Genomic DNA, 24,473 nt, shown 5'->3' on the forward strand with positions numbered 1-24,473 from the left:
TTCTTCCTGTATCCCCTTCTTCTTGAATCCATAATGGCAGCACAGCTGAAAGGATTGTTTGAGCTGCGCCCTCTACTGTACAGGCGTAAATATGCATTCCCTTCATCCCAAGGATTATTTATTTCACTTTTGGTGTGAAAAGGCCTTTACATTTGCCAGAAATAGAACTTTTTTTTTGTCGTTATTAAAAAACAAACAAGCAAACCCAGCCCAGGAGAGAATAAGTAATGCAAAAATAATGTAACATTACTTTTCATAACAAGTAACTAAGTAACGCAATTAGTTACTTTTTAGGGAGTAACGCAATATTGTAATGGATTACTTTTAAAAAAGTAACTTTCCCCAACACTAGCTATAAGCAGCTGTACAGAAGACAACAGTCATTATTCAGCTTGAGTCCGTTCAATGTTGATTCAGGTCAGATGTGGCAAAATTCGTCAATTATGAAACAAATTCCAGATTCTTTGCAAAAATGGGACAATTTTTGATTCATTACATATTCTAAATTCAGTTAAAAATTGTAATGACTCAATAACGTTTATGGTGTAGCAAATAGTTTTAGTTATATACTAACATTGCTTGGTTTTAAGGCAGAGTAGTTTACTATTAAAAGTCAAAAAAGTAAAAGTTCAAAATGATGACATTCATGCTGAATGAAGTCTAAAATATGTATAGTGCTGTTCACAATACATATACATACAAAAAGAGTTTTCTATCCTCATTAAGGTTGGAAATGGAAAAACTCCATAAGAACATCAGAATTTGTTTTGAGCTGCTGTATTTTTGTGAATCTGACCAAATAATACATGTTGCAAATTCTAGCAAGCGTGAATCAGAAACTAGAGAGTTACTAACATCACCGGAAACTAGTGTGACCTAAACAGCATATTTTAAATTATGAATAAGCATGTTCTGATTCAGCTGAACTTGTTTGAGCTTAGCTGACTCATAATGCCCACTGTCTTAAGTGGGTTTTGTGATGCTCTAAAAAGCTGCTCAATGGGTGTATAGGTTTTTGAACAGAAGTGATTTTGAATGCTGTCTAGGCAGGCAGCTCATTGGGTTTTGGAGTTTTTTTTTACTCTAAACATGCTATGATGCCCCAAAATGTGGTCTATATTTTGAGTTTTCTGAACTAAGCTGACTCAGAATGTGTAGATGACGCCCAAAAAGTAGGTCTAGGTAGGCATCGCACTAGGTTTTGAGAGACAATTTCTCCGCTATGCCAAAAATGCATTAATGCCATGGGTAAGCAAATGAGGCCCGGAAATGCGGTCTAGGTAGGCCACTCACTAGATATTGAGGTTTTTGAGCTGAATTGACTCTTAATAGGCTTATGATGCCCCCAAAAAATGCTGGCTACATTGTCAGCTCCCTATGTTTTGAGCAGAAATGCTGTCTAGTTAAGCAATGTCTCTGAGCTGAGTGGACTATGAAGGTTTCCTTGAGATCCAAAAACGCGTTCTAGGTAGGCAGCTCACTATGTTTTGGAGTTTTTGAGCTGGATTGACTGAGCATGCTTATGATGCCCCAAAATGTTCCTAGGTTTTCAGTTTTTTGAGCTGAGCTCAATCAGAATGTGCAGAAAGTTCTCAAAAAGTATGTCTAGGTAGGCAGCTCGCTAGGTTGTGAGACACATCTCTCAGCTGAGATGACTTGCAATCAGTTTATGCCCAGAAAATGCTGAGTAAGTACATTTTTGAGCTGAATTGACTCTGAATATGCATATGATGCCCAACATGCTGGCTACATAGTCAGTTCCCTTGATTTTAAGACACAATCTCTCAGCTGAGATGATTCGTAATGCGCTCATGCCCAAAAATGCGGTCTAGGTAATCAACGTTTGAGCTAAGCTGAATGCGTTTATGACATCAAAAATGCTGTCTAGGTTTGCAGACCACTAGGTTTTTTGCAAAACAGCCCTTGAACTCAAATGACTCAGTATGATGTGCAGCAACGCTGCTGTCTTTAGACACCGAGTGCATCCCAATTTGTGTACTTGTGCACTATTCTATGTCGTCTTGTAGTATTAATAGTTTTTCTATTAATAGTTTTTTCAGTGTTTTCAGTGTTTTGTTTGAAAATCCCCCTCCCCAAAAGGAGCCCATTAAATACCCAGGTGATGCACTTAACCAAAAAAAAAGGAAGTGTGTAATCTTGGGCACTTCATGCACTCAACTGTTGCAGCTTTACTATCAGACTATGATGCTGAATGACAAAATAACCTTATAAAATGTATACACTACACAGTTAAGTATATAGTGCATAGTATATAGTGTGTGATTTGGGACACTCTCAGCTGAGATGATTCGCAGTGTGGTCAAAAAAGCTGTCCAGGTCGAAAGCCGGGCTTTGCGAGATTTTTAACATGAATTGACTTTGAACTCATTTATAATGCTGTCTACATAGACAAGTCTCTTTTTGAGCTGAGCTCAATCAGACCTCGCCAAAGGTGCCTCTAATGCCGGGTAAGCAACTTGAGGTTTTTGAGCTGAAATGACTCTGAACACGATGATGCCCAAAATGCTGGTTGCATATTCAGTTCCCTTGGTTGTGGGACACAATCCTTCAGCTGAGATCATTCGTAAATGCCCAAAAAAAGCTGTTTAGTTTTTGAACTAAGCTGACTATGAATGTGCTTATGATGTCCAAAAATACTATCTAGGTTGGAAGCTTACTAGGCTTAGCGAAAAAACCTCTGAACTGAGACCATTCAGTGTGACGGCCAAAAATTACACTGCTTATTCTCTTCATTAGGGCACTTGACCCCTGGGCTTCACTGTCCCTCCAGGTAGAAAGCCAAGTCGAGTAATGTATTCTGCTGAACAAGTCACACTGTGGGCATCATTTCACTATTAGTGACTCCATCATCTGATGATGTTTGGACGCCGTCTTGCACCCGCCCAGAAAAGTCGCAACTCCGAAACAGTACGGAAACAGCACTGTCCGGGAAATCCCGATCGCCATCTCCCCCTCCACCCCCCTTTACTAATGTTACCGCACCTCCAACCTTCCCTCCCCCCAGCCAGAGGAGTAGAAACAACAAGCCGCCATTTTGTTTGTGCGGAGAGAGTGAAGGAGGCAGGAGCGACCGAAAAAAAGCCACTCGAGCGCCGACCACTGCGACTCTGAGCGCCGCCGGCTCCGTCCTCGCGGATCCAAACCGGATAAAACACAACCCGGGTGATTAGCGGAGGAAACGGAGGGAGATTATAGATTCTCCAGTGTGGAAATAAAAAAAGCAGACCGGGTTTGCCTTTCTTTTTCTGTTCTTTTTTTTTAACGAAGCGGAGAGGCGGAAGAGGGCAATACATTTAAACGAAGGGAAGCTCGTCAGGGGGAAAAGGAAAATAACAGCGTCACGAAGTGGGAATATCTGTGAAATTACATCGCCGGTTGCTGGTGGACGACAGCGAAAGTGGGAAAAATTGCAGGAACTGTGCAAAAGAAGGGAGAAATTTAAAAGGGATGAACGCGCAGGGGGGTTCACAGCATCACAAAGCCTATGAAAGGGGTTTGAGGACCCCCAGATTTTGGGGGGTGCAGCTGGCAATATCACCCGGATCGGCAGATGCTTCAGACCCGAAATATTACTGAAGTCCACCTCGGTTCGGTTCATTCTATTTTCGACCCACTGCTGTTCCTCTCGCTCTTTCTTTAATGCTCCGCAAGGCTCTTCGTGCAGTGACAAATTATTCTTATTTGCTCCATTTGACAGTGCATTGAAATACAAGCAAATGCACTGACCAACTTCACTTGATTCCCATTCTTTAGTTCGTGCACAGCGAACTGCGAGACAACATCTTCTTGCACTTCAGACGAACGACTAATTGCATACATGTTCTGTCCATTAGACAGCCACTTTTGAAATCATTTCTTTGCATTTTGCATGCACGAGCTGTGCGCAGTGCAGGGTGGTCTCGTGAAGCAATGATCAGAGATTTCCTGCAAACACTTTTAACTCGTGCAGTGGACACATTCACACAGAGGGCGCACGAGCCGTATTCAGATGTGAATGCACAATAAACCATTTAACTTGTCACTTTGAAGTGTTGTTGCAAAATACTAAGACATGGACACTTAAATATGCAAGTTGTCTGGAATCCTCTAAAGTGGTAGCTCGTGCATACAAACTCAAGTCATTTCAGTCCTTGGATGCACATTTCTCGTGTTATTTATTCTGCAAAGAGTACTGTCTGAGGAGGAAACTTTTACATTCATATGATTGCTTAATTATATTCCAATTTTCAAGTATTTATTTGTTCTCTCTATCCAACTTAATTACTTGGGAGGAAATAAAGACGTTGGCGAAGGAGATTCATGTCAATTTTAAGGAGCTTGATGGACTTTTAATCTAAGTAAAGTGATGCTGGCTGAGAATTGCACATGCTACAATGCAAAGGGAGACGGAATTCTAAATCTTAGTGTTTGCTTATAAGCATTGCATGAAGTCGCACCGGAGTGAGTTCGCTTTCTCGTACACAACGCCTTAAAAAAAAAAAAAAAAAAACAACACTTCAGTTCGCCGCCGACAATGGCGGAAAAGACGGATGCAAGCAGCGAGGATAAATCTTGGGAAAATTGCTCAGACGCCGAAGAGGCTACGTGAGTTTGCGGCGAGCTTGCATGACCGTCTGTCCCTCCCTTCACCTCCTCCATTCGGAAATATACTTTGAGGAACTAAAGACTAGAAAATCTCAAAAGGGAGCATTAAAGGTGGACTGAACATTGAAGCATTGCATTGCATGCATGTATCGTCCCATGAAAGGGAAACGGGAATACGTCCGGAGCTCGTGAACGAGGAGATTTCATTCGCACATCGGCTCGCGACTGCACAGGAAGGGCTATCCTACGCGGGATATATGCATTAACACTAAACCGGAGGAAAACTATGGCCGATAATGTGCTGGACTCCGGTCCGCCTTCAGCTAAGAGGCCTAAATTGTCTTCCCCGGCTCTGTCGGTCTCCGCGAGCGATGGAAACGGTAAATAATAATGTTCACGCGCTGCGGTGTGCGGCGTATCTCGCGCCTGCACACCGCAGCCGTTCGCGTGCATGTATGAAAAAAACACGCGACGTGTGTTTTTAAGAGCTTTCTTTTGTTGTATGTGTTTGTTTGCATCATCCTCGGTATTTAAATAACTTAGCAGCATAGCTAGCAGGCTAATTTGCTCAATGTTTTCATTTGAAGTTGATGAGGTGCGTTACAAAACTGTTTGTGCTTGATCGTCTGAGTGTGCAAAATAGTAGGCAGTGTTTTTCCGGGTGTACGTTACACAAACTTTTGGCTTTGTACGTCGTTGTACGATGTCGAGAGTTGAGGTTGGTGTCAAAGGTTTATGAGGTGATGCATTTTGAGCTTGTCAGGAAAAGGGAAAACTCGACATACACGCGTTATAAATCACGTCGCTTTACTGACACACGGTTGGGAACGACGTCGAGATCACTTCTTATCAAGTTGCTTCACATTTAGTGTGTACTAAGAAGTAGACAAACCAGTGTTTGCGAGTTTCTAATAAACACTAAGCGGTAGATGCTACCTCATCTAACTGGTTTTTCTATATCTCAAACTATCTTAAGGTGGTTTGCTGGTCTTCCTGTCTGACCAGAGGAAAAGTGCCCAAGATCCTTCTGAAACCAGCCTGTCCAGTTAAGGCCAGCTAACCATCCTAGGCTGGTTTAAGCAGTTTTTTTTTTCTTCTTCTAGTAGAGTTTAATGTCTAGAAATCGAAGTCTGTTCATATTGTCTTGTGCACTGTAGAGATCCACAATACAGTGTTTTAATGGTTGCTGTTATGCTTTTATATATTTACTAATATAAAATAAGGTGAATTTGAATCAACACCTTATTTCAAAAAAGAAGCTTTTGATAACTGAAAATAAGTTTGGGACGTTCGGGGTAAGTTGTGCCACTGTTTATGTTTTCGTCTAGGCACTGAGAAATGAGATGTTATGAATACTTGGAATTTTATTCCAGAGTTATTTTATTGCCTGCTATCCACAGTTTCTTAAAGATACCCATAAACCGGCCATAAATAGGTTATTTTAATATTCAGAATATTTCAGTGAATTTAAATGTTTTTTTTTTTCCATTTTTAGAAATGTTAAATTCTATAGATTTTTTTTTTTTACATGCCAAAAATGCTTTCACTTTTCTCATATGCATCTCTTGAAATATTTATGCATTTAAATAATATATATTTAAATGCGTAAATATTTCAATGCAACATATGCAACATATTACTCCACATATTACTTTAAATGCAACATATTACTCCACTCTTACCTATGCTATCCATTAAAAGGGTTATCTGTAGATTTTAAAACAGACTGATAACATTAACAGAAGTGTTTTTTAACCATTTTGTCTATGACGATAATCTCAACTCAAATCTAAATATTGTATAATTAATCACTTGGCTGATAGATCAATTTATCACTAATGTTGAGACTGCATTCAAAAATGTGCTTGCTTCTTATTTAGAGTATATTGCAAGTATAAGTTTTTGCTGTTATCAGGACTTGCCATTATGTAGGAAAAGGCCCCCATTTTGTCCCACTTGTCCATTGTTATGCCATGCCATGTGTTTTTTATTAGTATGAACCATTAGGATATGCACACACCGGCTCTACTACATACTGCTGTCCTGTGAGGCGATAATCTCAGCTTTTTTCTCATCACGAGAGCTGCAATAATCTGTTGCAGTTTTCTCACCATCAGCTGAGATTCATTAAATTTCACTGGTCAGTTTTGTGTCAATTTCTTGCTGTATTGTGTCTGATAGACCGAGATACTGAGCAGTCTAACTTTCCATTAGAGACGTTGTCCGTTTATTGTCATTGTGTAGTATTATTTAATCTCATCAGATTAATTTCAGTCACATCTTGGGTAAAATATTATTTCTTTTGCTGTGGCTTTGCTGGAAACGTCTCATTTTTTGGGCACACTATAATTATTCTCTAATGGATCTAATTATGAGTGATTTTTTTTTTTTTTTTCTGTGAGCGACAACCTGATTAAAGTCTGTTTTTCTCTGTCTTTCAGATTTCGGCTCTCTATTTGACCTGGAGCATGACCTCCCAGATGAGCTCATTAACTCCTCCGACCTGGGCCTTCCTAACGGGATGGACCCCGGCCAGTTGCACACCAGTCTGGGAGGCGGAGGGATGTCGGGTCCTCTGGGCGGCTCGGGCCAGGACACTGCGGCCAAACACAAGCACCTGTCTGAGCTGCTCCGCCCTGGCGCCCCTCCATCCACCTCCACAGCCACCAGCAGCCCCGGTAGCGCGGCCTCCCTGGGGATGATGGGAGGTCTGGGCGGCGGCCCGGTTACTCAGGGACTGGGTGGCCCTCAACAGCAGCAGCCTGGCATGATGCCGCAGCCTGGCATGGTGGCAGGAATGAACCGGGGCATGATGGGCACCCAGAAAGGGAACGGACAGCCGCAGAGCATGATGGGAGGGCAGATGATGAATGGCGCACCCAGAATGGGCTACGCCAATGTGAACATGAATGCGGGCATGGCTGGTAACGGGAACATGTTGCCCGACTCTCTGCAGCAGCAGAACGCAGGGCAGCAGATGGCGCAGGCAGCAATGAGACCGCAGCAACCAGCAACAGTGAACAAGGTAACCTGTGAACAATACTATAGTGAGACAGGTGATTCTGTTTGCTTGTTCAGTTTAAAATGCATCCATGCACTTCAAACTTTAAAGCTAACTCATTACACTTCTGTAATCTGACATGTTTCTGAATGAAAGAACTATATTTTCCACTAGGTGTCAATATCTCTATCTGTTAAAATATCAAAATGATCTGTATCTGTATTAGGAAAAACAGAAAGTGTGCAGGGTCTAAACCGGAAGTTCATAAAATTTCATGAGAAGCTTGTTTTAATTCTGTTGCCTTCATAGTTTTATTTAACAAATATGCCTTGTATAATAAATATTTTTATTACAAATATCTTCTAATTAAAACAATAATAATAAATGTTATATAAAAGGGCGGTGTTGGGGGTAACGCAATACCATGGTTGGGTAGGTTACTTTTAAAATGTATTTCACTACAGATTACAAAATACATGCTTTAAAAAGTAATTTGTAACGTATTTCGTTACATTACTCAAGTTTAGTAACTTAATCTAAATACTTTGGAATACTTTGAAATACTTAATATATTAACAAAAATATATAGGCCTATCAGCAGTTTGTTAGACATAATGTGTTGGTAAAGAATTTCAATATCTTGATACACAAATTATGAAAGTATTTGTTTCTTTTAACATCATCCATATATAATTACTATTGATATATCATTCCTAAATTATATTTAAGATGTGCATCAGAGGGATAACAAAATATTAAATAAAAACAATAAATTATAGGTTGTTATTCGAATTGGCATAGTGGTTTAAATGTTTTATAAACAAAGTTTGTTTGTAACATTTTAGAACATTTATAAAGAAAATGTTAAAATGATCTACTCAATCATCTTGAGAGAAGGCCTATATATTCATAGCTGACTCACCTATGGTTTCTCAACAGTTTTTTGCATCCCTCCACCACCATTATTCTCTTTTTGTGTTTTACAAGAAAGTAGGCTAATACAAGTTTGGAAAAAAAAAAAAAATGACGTCATTTTGTGTGAACTATCCCTAGTATAAATATGTTTCTAATGCAGCAAGCATCCTGTCAAAAAAAATAAATAAATAAGAATTTTTATATTATATTGCAAATACAGTGAATGGGATTCAGAGTTAAGCTTCAAAACGAATCCAAATGCGCCAAAGGAATAATAAAAGTAATAATAAAAGTAGCCAAGACAACTGGCACAGTTCTCCAAGTAATACAACAGATGTGCTTAATGAATGGAGAAAACTTTGAGTGATTCTTTCACTTATTATCCTCTGAGACTACCGCCACAACAGAATCGCTGAGTCAAACTTGATAGTCAGGATGCGTTTCGCAAATCAAATATGGTCGCAATGAAGTTCAGTGGAATTTACGACTATAGTTATCCAACTATGCTTTTGGGAAACACACTCCAGGTCTATCAAATTCGTGAATAATTTATTCACAGTATTTTTGTAAACGCAATCAAATGATTCATTAAAAAGATCGGCTCAAAAGAATAATTTGTTCACGAATCGGATCATGAACTCGCATAAACGGGCCGTATACCTGAACATTTGGAATGAATTATTATAAATTTATAAAACATTATTTAACGCATGATTAATTGGATGTTAATTCTATGAGGATTTCGTGTTATTTTTTTAAAGACCCAAGTTACTTAAAATTCTTAAATATTAAATGTAGGCTAATGATAACCATACAAAGCTCAATGTATGAGCAAATAGGAAAATAAGGAATAAATAAGGAAAATAAAATTTTCAAAGACCAAGAACAACTTAGGCCTACCTCAAGATGCTTTTTCAGATTAGATCTGGAATCCTTTGAAGCCGATAGAAGTTTTGTTGCAGGCAGACATAGCTTGCATTGCACTGTGATGTTACGTCTTTTTGCACTTTTATAGGCTACTGTAAGTAAAATTGTCTTTGAATTTCCACGAGAGAAATGCATTACATCCATTTTCCCGTCCATTTTTGCGTGCGATCACATGTCTGCACTCTGCAGGTTGCTAACTGAACAGGCTGCGCACGTTTTTTTTTTTTTTTTTTTAAACAGACAGAGTCGGAGAATCATCAACAATTGCCTCGTTGGTTAAAAATCCTTAAACAGCTTACGTTAATATTAAATGAAATAAATGACATTAAAATTCAAAGTAATCACTTTGGTAATCTAAAATACTTTTTGAATGTAACTCTAATTTGATTACCATCTATTTAAAATGTAACTAACGAAATACAGTTACTCAAATTTTGTATTTTAAATACGTAACGTCGTTACATGTATTTCGTTACTCCCCAACCCTGCGCATTACATGTAAAGCGAGTTATGTACTCATTACTTTTTTTTTTTAAAGTAACTAGGAAAGTAACGCATTACTTTTTCAAATAAGTAACACAAGTTACTTTATTTTCCCATATATTGACTGACAGCTTTCCTGTCCCCATGTTGAGAGAAGTCGGGAGTAAGTGCAGAGGCGTTGTGTGCGCTGTGTAAATATGATGGTTATTCTAGACTAAACGTGAGCATACATTTACTCATTTATTTCTTCTCCTTCATCCTATTCATCTGTAATCCAGAATGGCAGCGCAGCTGAAAGGCTTGTTTGTTTAAACTGCGCCCTCCACTGTACAGGCGTGAATTTCATTTCCTTCAGCCTGAGGCTTATTCATTTCACTTTTGCTGTGAAAGGGCCTTAAAGTCGTCATGAAATCAAAATTGACCCTATTTACTTTGTTAGCGCATATTACTGGTCTTGTGGTGAACAATTAAACCAGGCAAGGTAATCTTTAATCGAAATCTGAAGAGTTACTTCCCATCTGGAATGGCGTTCCTTCTCTGATGATGGCAGTTTGACGGCTTGGGTTGAAAACGCTTAAACCACTCCCCTCCAACCGTTAGTCTGCTATGAGTCAGAGATGGAGAGGAGGAGCACTAAAGTAAAACCCTGCCCTCTATTCAATATTCCATTTCTGGTAATACGTCACAACACTGGAGAAAAGTCGTTTGCAACTTCCGGTTCACGGGGACTTTAACATTTGCCAAAAATAGAACTTTTTTGTTGTTATAAAAACAAACAAACAGCCCAGCCCAGATGAGAAAAAGTAACGCGAAAGTAACGTAACACATTACTTTCCATAAAAAGTAACTAAGTAATGCATTACTTTTAAAAGTAACTTTCCCTAACATTGTAAAAGGGTATAAAATTCCAGAGGAATGTTGTGTACAGAGTTATGTCAGGACAATCATCCACAACCTCAAATAAGAGGATTCTATATAAAATAGCTGATAAGAGAACATGGAAATTGAAAGAAAATATTCAGTGGTTGAAAATTGCAAAAATAACTTTTACTATGCATACAAATGCAAATCTGAACAAAATTATAAAGAGTACAAAATGCTTGCTGGGTCCGGGAGTGAGACGGAGAAACTTATCATGTGTCACCTTGTACAAGATTTAAAACTTTTAAAAAGACATATCAAGCAGTAGAAAATGTGTATAATTCAGTATCTAAAGGCTGGAATACACTGTTCAGATTTTAAAACACATACCCCCAGTTTCACAGACAAGGCTTAAGCTGGTCCTAGACTAAAATGCATGTTTGAGCTTTTTTTAACTGAAAGCAACTTGTACTGACAGATCTTACAATATGTCAGTGCCATTGTTTTGTCTCAAGATGCACACCAGCAATGTTTTTTTTCTAGTGTACGTTTATAAAAGCTACTTAAATATCCTAATTGCACTAAGGCCTAATCCTGGTTTAGGCTAAGCCCTGTCTGTGAAACCGGGCCTAGGCATTTTACACTTGCTGACTTTGTAAATAGTTAGAGAGGAATAACTGGGCATCATACACTAAACGACATATACACCAAACGATCACACACTATCAGACTTTAAAGACATTACGAACAACACACATTGATATCTTCCAACTGGATGGAATCAAAATTTGAGTCTGTCATCATCATACACGATTTTCTGTGAGATCTGTCAACTCAAATCTGCAGCTGGCTCTGACTTTCGGCAGCTAGCGTCAAGTTGTCCAGACTGTAAATCAGGGCAAAAGTCTTGTAGTGTATTCCAGCCTTTAGTTGATAATACTCTTGTCATGCTCTTATTTCTGAGAGGCGCACAGAGATGGCGATATGGCTATTTGATTTGTGACCGTGCTGCGTTCATTTAATTTACAGTCATTTGTGTATCATATTGTATAAGATTTTAAAACATTTAAATAGACACATGAAATAGTAGTAGTTTTTTAATTTACCTTACTCCTGGCAGGCTCTTATTTCTGAGAGACGCACCGAGACGGCAGTGCAGCTATTTGCGATCATCGTGCTCATTTAATTAATGTATAATGTCGTGCTATGATCCCCTGGCTCAAGCAAACACGAGAACTGTCTGCCGAATATTTTTCCTTTTATTCTGTTGAATTCGTTATTTGTTTTGAAGCCATTATCTTTGCCTTTTTGAATAAGGTATTTGGCTTCGGGCACATCCCTAGTTTCCACAAATGGTTACTGAAAATTCAGCTTTTCCGTCACAGAAATAAACTACATTTTAAAATATATTAAAATAAAAAGCAGTTGTTTATATATTAATTTTAATTTTAATTTTTTTTACATCAACATGAGTGTTACTTTTCATCAGATGAATTAAAGACCCAATGAAATCAATAACTAGTGTTGTCAAAAGTACCGGTACTTCGGTACCAAGTCGGTACTGAAATTTTGAAAATGTGACGATACCAGCATTTCTGTAGTACCGGGAGTACCGAGTATCCGGGTGTATTCGGTACCCACTGATAGGACTGTGCCAGTATTTCATGCGAATATGACACGAGTGAAGCACAAAGCTTTGTTTATAGAAGAAATAGGCTAATAGGTTAGCAATTAAATATGACATTGCAGCCATGGAAACATTTTGGTTCATGCCGACTGAGAGAGGTATGTCATACATTTAAGCTTTGTCGGCTTCGTATTCTGTTTTGCGAATCACTATCTGGTCACCCGATTAGCAGAGAATTTAACAATATTCCATTATTCCACCGAACATGGAATCTCTGTTTCTTTTCCCAAATCTTCACTCACGCAGGGGATTATAAACGTTTCTTCTTTTGGTTCGCTTTTAATTAGGCCCATTATATTTGCATTCCTTACTGTGGTAAAGTAGGAAAAAACACAGTAGGGCAGAAACCTTTTTGCTTGCACGCCAATTTCTATTTAACACAGTTTGTGCTTGTTATTAGACTTGATAAGGCGTTTCAAGTTTATTTGTATAGCGCGTTTCACACACCGGTGATTTTTAGTTTAGCTTTTTCTGGCAGCGCAAAATCAAATATAGCCTGAATGTGTGAAGATAAAACTCGCTCTTCAGACCTTTTACAACAAGTGTCAGTTCCTTGTAACATCAGGAGATAACATGAAGATATTATTAAAGAGAAATGGTCTCTTTCCTGCTCGTGTCCCACATCCCTCTCAAAGAGCAGAGAGGTAGGCTACATGACGCATCTTTGTGTAGAAATAAAAAAACGAATGTTTTTTAGAATAATACTTCACTTTCTTATTATTTAGGTTACCATTATTTACCGATATTTATTTCATAGTTTTACAGGCTGTAGTGTGTCGTTTCATTGAAGGAATAACTAAAATAAACACGCACGTCTGTTACAAAATGGATGTTTGAGCATTTGTTTAGGCCTATTTATTTTTTTATATTTCAAAATTTATTTCATTGAGGTGTAAATATATATATATATATATATATATATATATATATATATATATACATACACACACACACACACACACGCTCCAAATATTTATATGTATGATTACCATCATATTTAATATGTTTTTAAAAATAGGCTAGTTAAATAAAATAGTAAAATAGTTCCAACAGGTTTTCCTGTGGTACCGAAATTGGTACCGAGAACCGTAAATTTTTACTGATATTGGTACCGACTGCTGGAATTTTGGTACCGTGACAACACTATCAATAACTATAAACCATCCATTGGTTTTTTTTTGTTTTTTTAAGTGCAAGCCCTTCTATGTTTTTTCCCAACTTCCTGTTTTAACAGTTGTTAAACTGTTTTATGGAACAAAAAGTGCAATGCTCTGTTTCTGTCACACACCTATCAGTCCTGTGGACCTAGACTTAACGGTTTAGTTGCTTTGGAAGGAAGTTAATATCAAATATTAAAGGTCAAAAAAAAAAAAAAAAATCAGGATCTATGACTTTTAAAGGCCAAGTTTTCTTATTTTCAAACTTTGACTTGAAGACTCATGTAGTGTTTACTCACTTGAAGACTCAAGTTGTTTCTTTCAAAAACTAAATGTGGAAAGTTCTGGGTTTCATTGTCCGAATATACAAATCTGATTAGTTATGTTCTTGTTACAGCACTGTATTCCCCTCTATTTTTTTGTCTAGTAACACTTAGAAATCAGGTAGTGAAATAGACTACTCAAGTGAATAAATAAAGATCTTGTGGTGTTTCTTTGATTTGGATGAGACGTTCAGTGATGTGATCCTTGAACACATCTGAAACAATCCTCAGTTTGAAAAACCTTCTCTACTCCCTCTTACGAGGAACTGCGCACCATTTTGTGGATTCACAGGCGATTGCACAACCTGGGCCGCAGGAAATGGGCAGAAAAAAAGAGGGAATGACATTTTCTTTGTTTTGCTTTGCTCTTTTAGATTTTTAGCAACTGTTTGAGGTTTGTTTTACGGAATTGATACCGCAGTGTCACTAACATTATATGTATGAAGTGAGTAGACAATGTGAACATTAAACATGCTGAATGAATCTACTGATGTTTGTTTTCTTGTTTTGCTGTTAATAACTCATTGATGGTTGATGATTCTGCTCTGAATGATTTTAATCTTTTAAATTTAGACAATTGAAACCTTTATGACTGAAACACCAGCTTATTTTCATTCTTGATGAAGCTTTTCCTCCTTTTTTCCCCTCTTTCTGTCTCTCAGATGGGAATGATGGCTGCTCCGGGCCCCTACGGCGGTTCGTATGGTCAGTGTGGAGGACAGTCCCTTGGGCCTCAGCTCCAAAACAAAGCAGGTCAACCCAATAGCATTAACCAGTTCAACATGGACAAGAAACCTCAGCATGGGCAGAATATGGGCGGCATGGTGAGAGACCTATATAGAAAATATCATAGTAAACCACATTCACACATTCACTTACCCTCTCTGACTGAAAGGATGACCAGCACTCCGTCCGCCCGTCCTTCCATCCATCCATCCATCCCACACTCCCCATCATTTTTTTTTAAAGATATTATGTTTATTCAGCAAGGATGCATTAAATTGATCAAAAATGACAGTAAAAACATTTATTCAGCTTTGCCGTGACAGGAATAAATTACATTTTAAAATATATTCAAATAGAAAACCGTTATTTTAAATTGTAATAATATATCACATTATAACTGTTTTACTGTATTGTTGACCAAATAAATGCAGCCTTGATTATGACATTAAAAAAATCTTACCGACCCCAAACTTGAACAGTATATGCTGCCATCATTGCTAACGGACACTCCAGTCTTCCCTGATCCTTAAATATGTAAATCACTTGGAGCTGCAGGAACATGAAATCCTGACCCCTGGAAACCCTTCTTTTTGTCTGTTTCTAGCAGAGCTCAGGTGTGGTGGGTGGCGTCTCGGGCCCGGGTGGGGCGGTAGCGCCCCCTGCAGCGGACCCGGAGAAGCGTAAACTCATTCAGCAGCAGTTGGTGCTGTTACTGCATGCTCACAAGTGCCATCGCAGAGAGCAGGCCAACGGAGAGGTCCGCCAGTGCAACCTGCCCCACTGCAGAACCATGAAGAACGTCCTCAATCACATGACCCACTGTCAGGCCGGCAAATCCTGCCAGGGTGAGCGGAGCCACCCATTTATAATCTTTCATTCCTATTTTATCTTCCCCACACATAAAAAAAGATAACACCTTACTTGAGCGCTTGTGTTCCCCGACAGTGGCTCACTGCGCGTCCTCCAGGCAGATCATCTCTCACTGGAAGAACTGCACGCGGCATGACTGTCCCGTCTGCTTGCCGCTCAAGAGCGCCGGAGACAAAAGAAACCAGCAATGTGAGCTAATGTGCACAAATGCTACTCATCCCCAAGTTGTTCAAAATCTGTATGACTTTCTTTCTGCTGTGGAACACAGAAAATATTTAGATGAATGTTTCAGCTGTTTTCACCCATACACTGAAAGTCAATGGGGTCCAAAACAACACTGGATTCCATTGATTTAAAACATTGTTTAAATTATCTTCTAGTACTCAACATGTTCTAGTATTTGAAAGGGTTGTTCGATCTCTCATTCTTCATCTCTCTCTCTCTCTCTCTCTCTCTAGCTCTGCTGGGAGGTGCTGGGATGGGCATGGGTGGTCCATTAGGTGGGTCATTACCTGGTGGCCAGCCTTCAGCCCCAAACTTAAACCCACCCAGTCAGATTGACCCAAGCTCCATCGAAAGGGCATACGCCGCTCTTGGACTCACCTACCAGGGCAACCAGGCATCCAATCAGAATCAGCAGACCTCGGTACCTGCTCAACCTGGCATGAGGACACTCAACAACATAGGTGAGAGTTTCCGTATCTGGGCTTGCGTCTTGGCCTCTTGAGAACGTGTGAACGCAACGCCATCTCTAGTACCGTTTCAGAGCGGTCTTTTAGACTAAGCATATCATTTATCACGTTCAGGAACTTACATGCCCTGATTTCGCATCATGTGTAGGAAAACTTTCCAGTGTAAGGTAAATTAATTAAATGTCAAACATAATTTGGTTGTAAAACACAAAGTGTTGCACATTACATTGGTGCAGAGACTGCAGAGATTCGTATGTATTTTGTAAAACTTTTTTTTAAAAAAATAAAAAATTATAAAGCATTACAGTCACGCAGTGATTAAGTGCATCCCATTGAGTAAACAAAAATCTTAAAACGCAGACTTCACGCCCACTTGAACACTTCGGCCAAACTCTGGAAATCCGTCATGTAAGTAGACAAGTGATCAAGTGCAAAAACAAGAATTGTGGGTATTTGGACAAGCCCTCTGATTAAATGCATCTATATTGGTGTAGAACTAGAAATTTACATACTTCACTAATAGATCATATTGATAAAATCATATGTTTAAAAAAAAAATTGTGTCAGTAATTCAATACAACATACATGATTTTTCTGATTAAAATTGCAGTTTAAAATGCGATATTAAAAAAAATCCTGTTTTTCTGTGCTTGTGTGTAGCTCTGCACAATTTGGCCAAAAATGTGTTGTTATTATTATTGTTTTATAGAAATGGAAATTAAAAAATGGAATATTTATGAAGAATAATATAATGAATAATAATAATAATAATTTTATTTTACATTACATTATTTTTCATTAATTACAATGCTAATATTTATGGCTGTTTTAATTTCTTCATTTTTAAAACATCAAAGCCCTTAAAGCTTCTCTTTTGTCAAGTGCTTCACATTACAAGAATGATGAGATGATTGGTGCATGTTGCGTTCCCAAATTCGTTAAAACGATTCAAACTCAAAGTAGATGCAGAGATTGTTTGCAGAGAGTTTGTGTGGAGCAGCATTTACTGTAAACCGAGCTGCTCTGAGCTGCTGAAAACTCTGGCAGATAATGAGCTGCTCATGTGTATAAACACTCAGAAACATGCAGCGCATATATTTATTTAATTAATATTATTTATTTATTTATTTATTTAATTAATAATTGCCGTCAAATAAAACAGTTGTCAAGCCAACTTGCTACTGTAAACAGAAGCTCTCAATGCTTGCCAGGCCTCCGAGTTCTTCTGATTGGTCCACTGTTTTGGAACTGACATTGATGAGCGGCGCTGCGTGTAAAAGTTGAAATTCTTTTAACTTGACACCGCGTCTTAAAAACGTGGCGCTCATTGGCGAGGGGCTGCAAAAGATGCGAGCGTAACGGTCATGCCCGTCCGTCAAGCGCATGTTTACATAGAAAAACAATGGGAAAGTAGCGCATTGGAATAGAAAAACGCGTTCTGTGTGATCGGCCCCTTACTCAGTGTTTTTGTCTTGTTTTCCAGTATCTGATCATCTGATCATTCTTAAATCAAGATGCATTTACTCCAGATATTAATTCATGTTGTCTGGAGAGAAAAAATAATGCTTAAAACAAGAAAAGTATTTGCCAATGGGTTAAAGGGTTAAAATTCTGTCATTAATTACTCACTCTCTTGTCGTTCCATACCCGTAATACTTCTCTTCATCTTTGGAACACAAATGAAGATCTTTTTAATGAAATTTGAGAGTTTGACAGCCTACACAACTACCACTTTCAATCCCCAGAAAGGTAGTAAAGACATCATAAAAGTAATCCATGTGACTCCAGTGGTGTAACCTTAATTTTATGAAGCGACAAAAGTGCTTTGTTTGCACAAAAAAACCCCATAATTTACCACTTTATTGACAAAATATTAATCTCCAACGCGCATTCACGCAACAACGTCTGCTCCTGTCATCGTGGTGCTCTCAGATTTAATTAAAAAGATCTTAATTTGTGTTCCTAAGGTGAACGAATGACATGGAATGACATGAGGGGAATTAATGAGTAATTAATTAAAGAATTTTCATTTTTGGGTGAACTATCCCTTTAAGAAAAATAAATTTGTTTTCTCTTTGAATGAAGTTTATTTAGCATGTTTTACCTATAATGTTTTATACTGTGTGCCCCAGCAGGTGGGAACTCAATGGGAGTGAACGGTGGAGTCGTGGGTCCGATGACGAACCAGCATCCGGGAATGCTGCCTGACGGCATGTTGCACAGAAACATGAGGTACTGAACATCACTGCGGTTTAGTGGACCGGCACCTGGTTTAAATAGGTTGGTCAATGAAAGCTTAATGTTGATGTTTGATGGTTTGTCTCTCTCTTGTAGTCTGATGAATGACACCTCTGGTGTTGGTAACATGAGTTCTGCAGCGACAGCCACGCCCCCCTCTGCAGGAATGAGGAAGAACTGGCATGAAGACATCACACAGGACCTCCGGAATCACCTCGTACACAAACTGTGAGTGTTTTTTATATATATATATATATATATATATATATATATATATATATATATATATATATATATATATATATATATATATATATATATATATATATATATACATATACATATATATATATATATATATATATATATATATATATATATATATATATATACATAGACACACACACACACTATCGACTGTCATTTTATGTACCCATCCGGGTACTTTTCGCCTACTGTTTTTCGAATACTATGAATTCGGACATACTACTCTGTTCGCATACTGTTTTTTCGCGTACTATATAGTAGAGAAGTATTTGGTTTCAGACACAGCGAAAGTCTGCTAAAACAGTAAAAAAAAATTTTTTTATGTTTTTGAAAGAAGCCTCTTATCTTCACCAAAGAGACATTTATTTAATCAAAATAGAGTCAAAACTGTAATATTGTGAAACATTATTACAATTTAAAATAAGTTTTCTATTTGAATATTTTTTAAAATGTAATTTATTCCTGTGATGTTAAAGCTGAATTTTCAGCATCATTACTCCAGTCTTCAGTGTCACATGATCCTTCAGAAATCATTCTAATATGCTGATTTTCTGTTCAAAACTACTAATCACACACATCTGGAAAGTCACACATAGGTGCTGTTTAATTCTTTGAGCTCGCTCTCAGTTACACATGTCGTGTGTGTGTGTGTGTGTGAGTAGTGTGCAGGCTATCTTCCCCACTCCAGACCCTGCAGCACTGAAGGATCGGCGGATGGAGAATCTTGTAGCTTACGCACGCAAAGTGGAGGGAGACATGTACGAATCTGCCAACAGCAGGGTAAGAAAACGCTTGCACAGTCTCATGTCTGTGGATTATATTTGGAGAATATCTGAGTAAATTGACAGGATCACTTGTTTCTTCACTTTTTACCCACGGCACAGCTGTCACAGTCTAGTGCTGAACAGAACACTGGAAAAACCATCCTAACCAGGCACAAATACGTCCATAAATTTTTCTGTCTTCACTAAAAGTGCATGAAAAAGACTTTGAACTGAATCATTGTACATGTTTTAAATCGATTTGTAAGAATGATTGTCTTCATGAATGTTTATCTTTTCCAGGCGGAGTATTACCACTTGTTGGCGGAGAAGATTTATAAGATTCAGAAGGAGCTGGAGGAGAAGAGGAGAACCAGACTGCAGAAGCAGGGTATGATGCCAGCTCAGCCTGGCATGCCCAACAGTGCTCTACCTCAAGCACCAGCTGGCATGAATCAGGCACAGCTGCCCAGTACGTACACATACACACCTGCATACATCCATGAGTGGCTACCCGTCAAAATGAAAGCTCGATGCATGAAACGGAAGTTGAGAAATTCTTTTCCATTTTGTGAGGTATATTCGAGTGAAACGGCTTATCAAACAACAAAAAATGTAGTGCTGGACTTGATTTTGTCCATCAGGATTTGGATGGGTGTGGTGTGCTGTTGGTCAATACCATGTGAGTGACAGGTTGTCCCACCCTTGGGTCAGTAAACACATCAGCGAAGAAAACAGATGATACTGCAAGAGGGAGGGGAAGTTATTTTGATCAAAAGTTACAGGAGTTAAAAAAAAATCAATTGAAATAATGATGTTCACATATAAATCATTTAGAATAAACTGCAGTATTGCAGTAAAATTACTTGAGTATTTTAATTAAAATTAATTGTCACTTTTGACTTCATGGTGACTTAAATGTCTGAAAATTAAGAAATGAATGCATAAATATCATATATTATTAATAATAATCACAATTAATATTTTATACTGAATTGGTCAAAAACAGTGGGAATGTGCTGTATGCAAAGTCAAGGGGAGATTTTTTTTTTTTTTTTTTTTTATAAACTCTTTCAGTAACCATAAAGTTAACAGAGTTTTGAGTTGTTCTTGTAAAGAGTAAATCCAAGTCTGAATTAAAATTAAATAATTAAAAATAAACAAACCCCAAAAACAATCCTAAATCGTTCATCCCTGAATGGATGTTTCAAACTCAAAAAAGTCTTCAGGAGTAAAGGACCATTCACACCAAGAACGATAACTATAAAGATAACTATAACAATATCTATATTAGCGTCCACACCAGCGGACGATATCATTCTGTTTATTATAAGCAGACGCTGCAGTTTTGTTGTCTGTCTCTTTTTAAAGCAGGATGGATTCTGATTGGCTATCAGTGATTTGATCATTCATCAGCTGAATAATAAAAAAAAAAGCGTTCTGAAAGTGATTCCAACGATATAGCTCCTCTGTGCCGTTATCATTATAGTTGTGGTATAGTTGTAGTTGTAAACTCTGCTATTCTTTAACATTTATAATGAATTTTAGAACTATATCTTCATCGTTTTCATTATAGTTATCGTCCTCTGTGTGAACGGGCCTTAAAAAAATTATTTTCCTGCTTCTATATTATTTTTATTTTGCCCTCACCAATAAAATCACCCCACTCATTCTAGAATTATTCACTCTTTCGAAATTAAGCTATTAAAGTGATCTGGTGAACATTCCTGTATGTCTTCATATCGCAGAAAAAGTAAATATCGCAATGTAAAAATTTTTTTCCAATACTCTGTAGCCCTATCGCAGTCAGATGCTGATGTTTGTTATTGATTGCGTTGAGTGGTTGTAATGGATGATCTGGTCTCTCCTAGATGGTCCTCATTCAGATCCGTCCTTAGTTCAAGCCACTGGACCCAATCAGATGGTCAACCGCATGCAGAATCCTGCTGGTATGGCACACTCACTAAATGGTCTGTAGTTAAAGAACAGTTTCTTGAACATCCTTAAATAAATCCATATTTTTGTGTTTGTCTTTTTTTGTAACTTTGATTCTCGCTCACCTTTGCAGGTATGAATCAGTTTGCCCAGGTGGGGATGCAGCAGCCAATGGGTCAAAGGGCAACACCGCCCCTGCCAATGGGAGCAAACCTCAATCAGGTAAATTCACTTGTGACCTGAAGGGGGATGACTGATTTAACTTGAAATGACTTGAATGTTTATTTGGTGTCTTTATTGTGAATTTTTTAGATGAGTATGCAGGGAACACCTCGAATGGCTCAACCCAATGTACCCCAGTTACAAAATCAGTACATGCAGAACCAGTTTCCAGGGACGGGTGCCGGACTGGGCCAGGGTGTGGTTGGCCTGAACCAACCTGCAGGGCAGGGAGCCATTCCACAGGTCAGCTATTAAAGCACATTCATACCATATCACTCAGTACAGTTTGATGCATCTAATACTCTAATATGATTCGTCTTTTGGTGGTTATAAGAGTGTATAACAGTTTTTCTGTTATAATCTCTAATATAAATTGACTCACATACTAAATTTTAAGAAAAAGTACTCTTTCATTGAGATTTAAGCATAACTTCATTATTAGGTTAGAATTGCCTCATTGAAACCTCTTTTGTTTCATGTTTCACCTCTTGTGTTTAGTTATGTTGTGTGTGATTTAGTGTTACTTGAGTGTACTCATAAAACTTAATGTTAGGATATAAATGAGGATGGATGATTTAGCATTTACATTGTAAAAAAAAAAAAAAAAACCCTGTTTATACACTTATTATTTAGCAAGAACACATCAAATTTATCAAAAGGACAGTAAAGAAACTTATAATGTTAAAAAGATTTCTATTTCAAATAAAATGCAGTTCTTTTTAACTTTCTAGAGAAAAAAGTTGAAAAATCTTGAGAAGAATCCTGAAAAAAATTATCACAGTTTGCACAAAAATGTTAAGCAGCTGATTTCAGTATTGATGATAATATTTCACAATAATACTGTTTTTTACTGTATTTTTGATCCAAAAAATGCAGCCTTGTTGAGCATAAACAAATTTTAGCGACTCAAACTCTTCATATAATATTTTCAACAAAATTATTTGGATCAAGCAGCCATTGTTGCTAAATAGATTGTAAATGTTTAATGCAAAAACTAAAATACATTTAAAAAATCTAGTTAAGATTAACCGCATGTTTTTCACAGATCGTTCTTTACTGCAGATTTAATTTGTTCATATTTTTTCATATGTACCAATATACGTAGTAATACACAAAAACACCAACATTTTAAAACATGAGGTGAGACTCCAGTGAATTATTATTACGAATTACTGAATCAGTTTTCGAACAGATTGATTGAAATTGATGGTTTGAAAGAACTGATTAGCGATTCATGATACAAGAAGCAGTCATGAAACTTGCACAAACTTGTGATCACAGCAGTACTGATGATGCGTAGTGTTATATCACCAACAAAACTATCAGAAATATGTCAAAATAATAAATGCATCACCCAGACCTTGATGTGTAGTAATACCACCCAGTTAACTCTCAGCTCTTTGTTTGTTGTCTTTTTCCTCTCTCAGAATCAGATGCCCACTCCACCATCACTGGCAGTCAGTAGTCCAGTAGCTCAAACTCAGTCTGCGGTCTCTGGCTCTGGAGCCGCCGTTGGCCCTCAGGGGCCTCCGTCCAACCTCCCCCAACCTGCTCCACAGTCAGGATTGCACACACACTGTCCTCCTTTACTCCAGAACTCCCCTTCTCCCGCACGCAGCCTCACCCCTACCCCTGCCCCGCACCAAACGCCCCCGCAGTTGCCGGGTAACCAGACTCCCCAGCCCCACACCCCCACTTCTTCGACCACTATGGCCCCACCTGCAACGCAGCTGCCCCCGATCGCACAGGGGGTGGGCTCAGAAAAAGCCAGTCAGCTACAGCAGCAGTCACATGGGGGCGGAGCCGCCGGAGGCCCCCAAACAGGGCTAGCGTCATCTGTGCCTTCCCAGAATGCCCATGGGCTTTGTGCACACCCACGCACTCCTGTGAGTATCACAATCGAGAATGTGTTTAGGGTGCCTTCACATCTTCTCATAAGTTGACTCGAATGTTACTGAAGAGCCTCCATTTATTGTTTTTGTTTGGATCTGCTGTGAATTTAGGGCCCTATGATTTTCGTGATGTGGAAAATGCAGACAAAATCATGGAATCCAGTCATAAAAATGTATTTTACTTTATAACTTGCAATGTCATGGAAATTTGGCGAAATTTGGATGAATAGATCAAAAATAGGATAGTGCTTGAGAATAATATTAAAGCTCAAAAAGACTGCTATTGAAATATGAAGTCTGCATGTTCTGCGTGTCTCTTGTGTGAATGAGTGGCACAGTTTTGTCTCCTACACACTTACTCAAGCACGCGTGAGGCTCGTGGTGTTTTCAGCGTCTGCCATCTCGTTATGAGGACAGACCACTTAAACTTCATCATCAGATACAAAGCATTCACTACAACTCAGCAAAACAAAGGTTTTTGAGACTTGAAAAAAAATTTGAACTGAAATTTATTACAGTAGAATGTACTTCTCAAAGTAATAATAACAGTAATAATAGTTTTTAAAACATCATTTTTTTAAATGTCACAATTTTTTGTCCAAGTTTTAATTTAAACTGTAAACCTCTGTTGTGCAACACTTTGTTTGCAAAAATGAAAGGAATTGTTCAAATTTAATTTTAAAAGATTAAGTTTAAGGCCCGTCCACACCAAAAATGATAACTATAATGATAATTATAATGATAACTATATTAGCATCCCAATATCAACAATATCGTTCTGTTTATTTTAAGCGTACGCTGCAATTATGTTGTCTGCCACTTTAAATGCTCGAGCTCTTAAAGCAGGATGGATTCTAATTGGCTGTCAATATTTTTATCGTTCATCAGCTAGAAACAAATTGTTCTGAAAG

At 38.1% G+C, this 24,473-nt stretch overlaps 1 protein-coding gene across 14 annotated transcripts in view; it reads left to right on the forward strand.

Annotated features, from left to right (window-relative positions):
- Positions 1-3,064: 3,064 nt before the first annotated feature.
- The window catches only part of ep300b (E1A binding protein p300 b), a 44,407-nt gene continuing 22,998 nt past the window's right edge, over positions 3,065-24,473 (forward strand). For 4 of the 14 annotated variants that reach the window (XM_051888714.1, XM_051888718.1, XM_051888719.1 and 1 more), the window contains exons 1-14: positions 3,085-4,985; positions 7,047-7,630; positions 14,622-14,783; positions 15,290-15,530; positions 15,631-15,744; positions 16,014-16,241; positions 18,380-18,479; positions 18,582-18,713; positions 19,415-19,532; positions 19,817-19,985; positions 21,385-21,483; positions 21,582-21,670; positions 21,761-21,913; positions 23,098-23,556. In XM_051888714.1, coding sequence (XP_051744674.1) covers positions 4,892-4,985; positions 7,047-7,630; positions 14,622-14,783; positions 15,290-15,530; positions 15,631-15,744; positions 16,014-16,241; positions 18,380-18,479; positions 18,582-18,713; positions 19,415-19,532; positions 19,817-19,985; positions 21,385-21,483; positions 21,582-21,670; positions 21,761-21,913; positions 23,098-23,556 — 2,742 coding nt within the window. In that variant the 5' untranslated portion in view covers positions 3,085-4,891. Of the gene's footprint in view, positions 4,986-7,046; positions 7,631-14,621; positions 14,784-15,289; positions 15,531-15,630; positions 15,745-16,013; positions 16,242-18,379; positions 18,480-18,581; positions 18,714-19,414; positions 19,533-19,816; positions 19,986-21,384; positions 21,484-21,581; positions 21,671-21,760; positions 21,914-23,097; positions 23,557-24,473 lie in introns of all 14 variants that reach the window. The other 10 variants (XM_051888717.1, XM_051888727.1, XM_051888726.1 and 7 more) reach the window with 8 other exon arrangements.

The sequence above is a fragment of the Ctenopharyngodon idella genome, chromosome 3 (assembly GCF_019924925.1).
Source record: "Ctenopharyngodon idella isolate HZGC_01 chromosome 3, HZGC01, whole genome shotgun sequence".
Classification (NCBI taxonomy): Eukaryota; Metazoa; Chordata; class Actinopteri; order Cypriniformes; family Xenocyprididae; genus Ctenopharyngodon; species Ctenopharyngodon idella.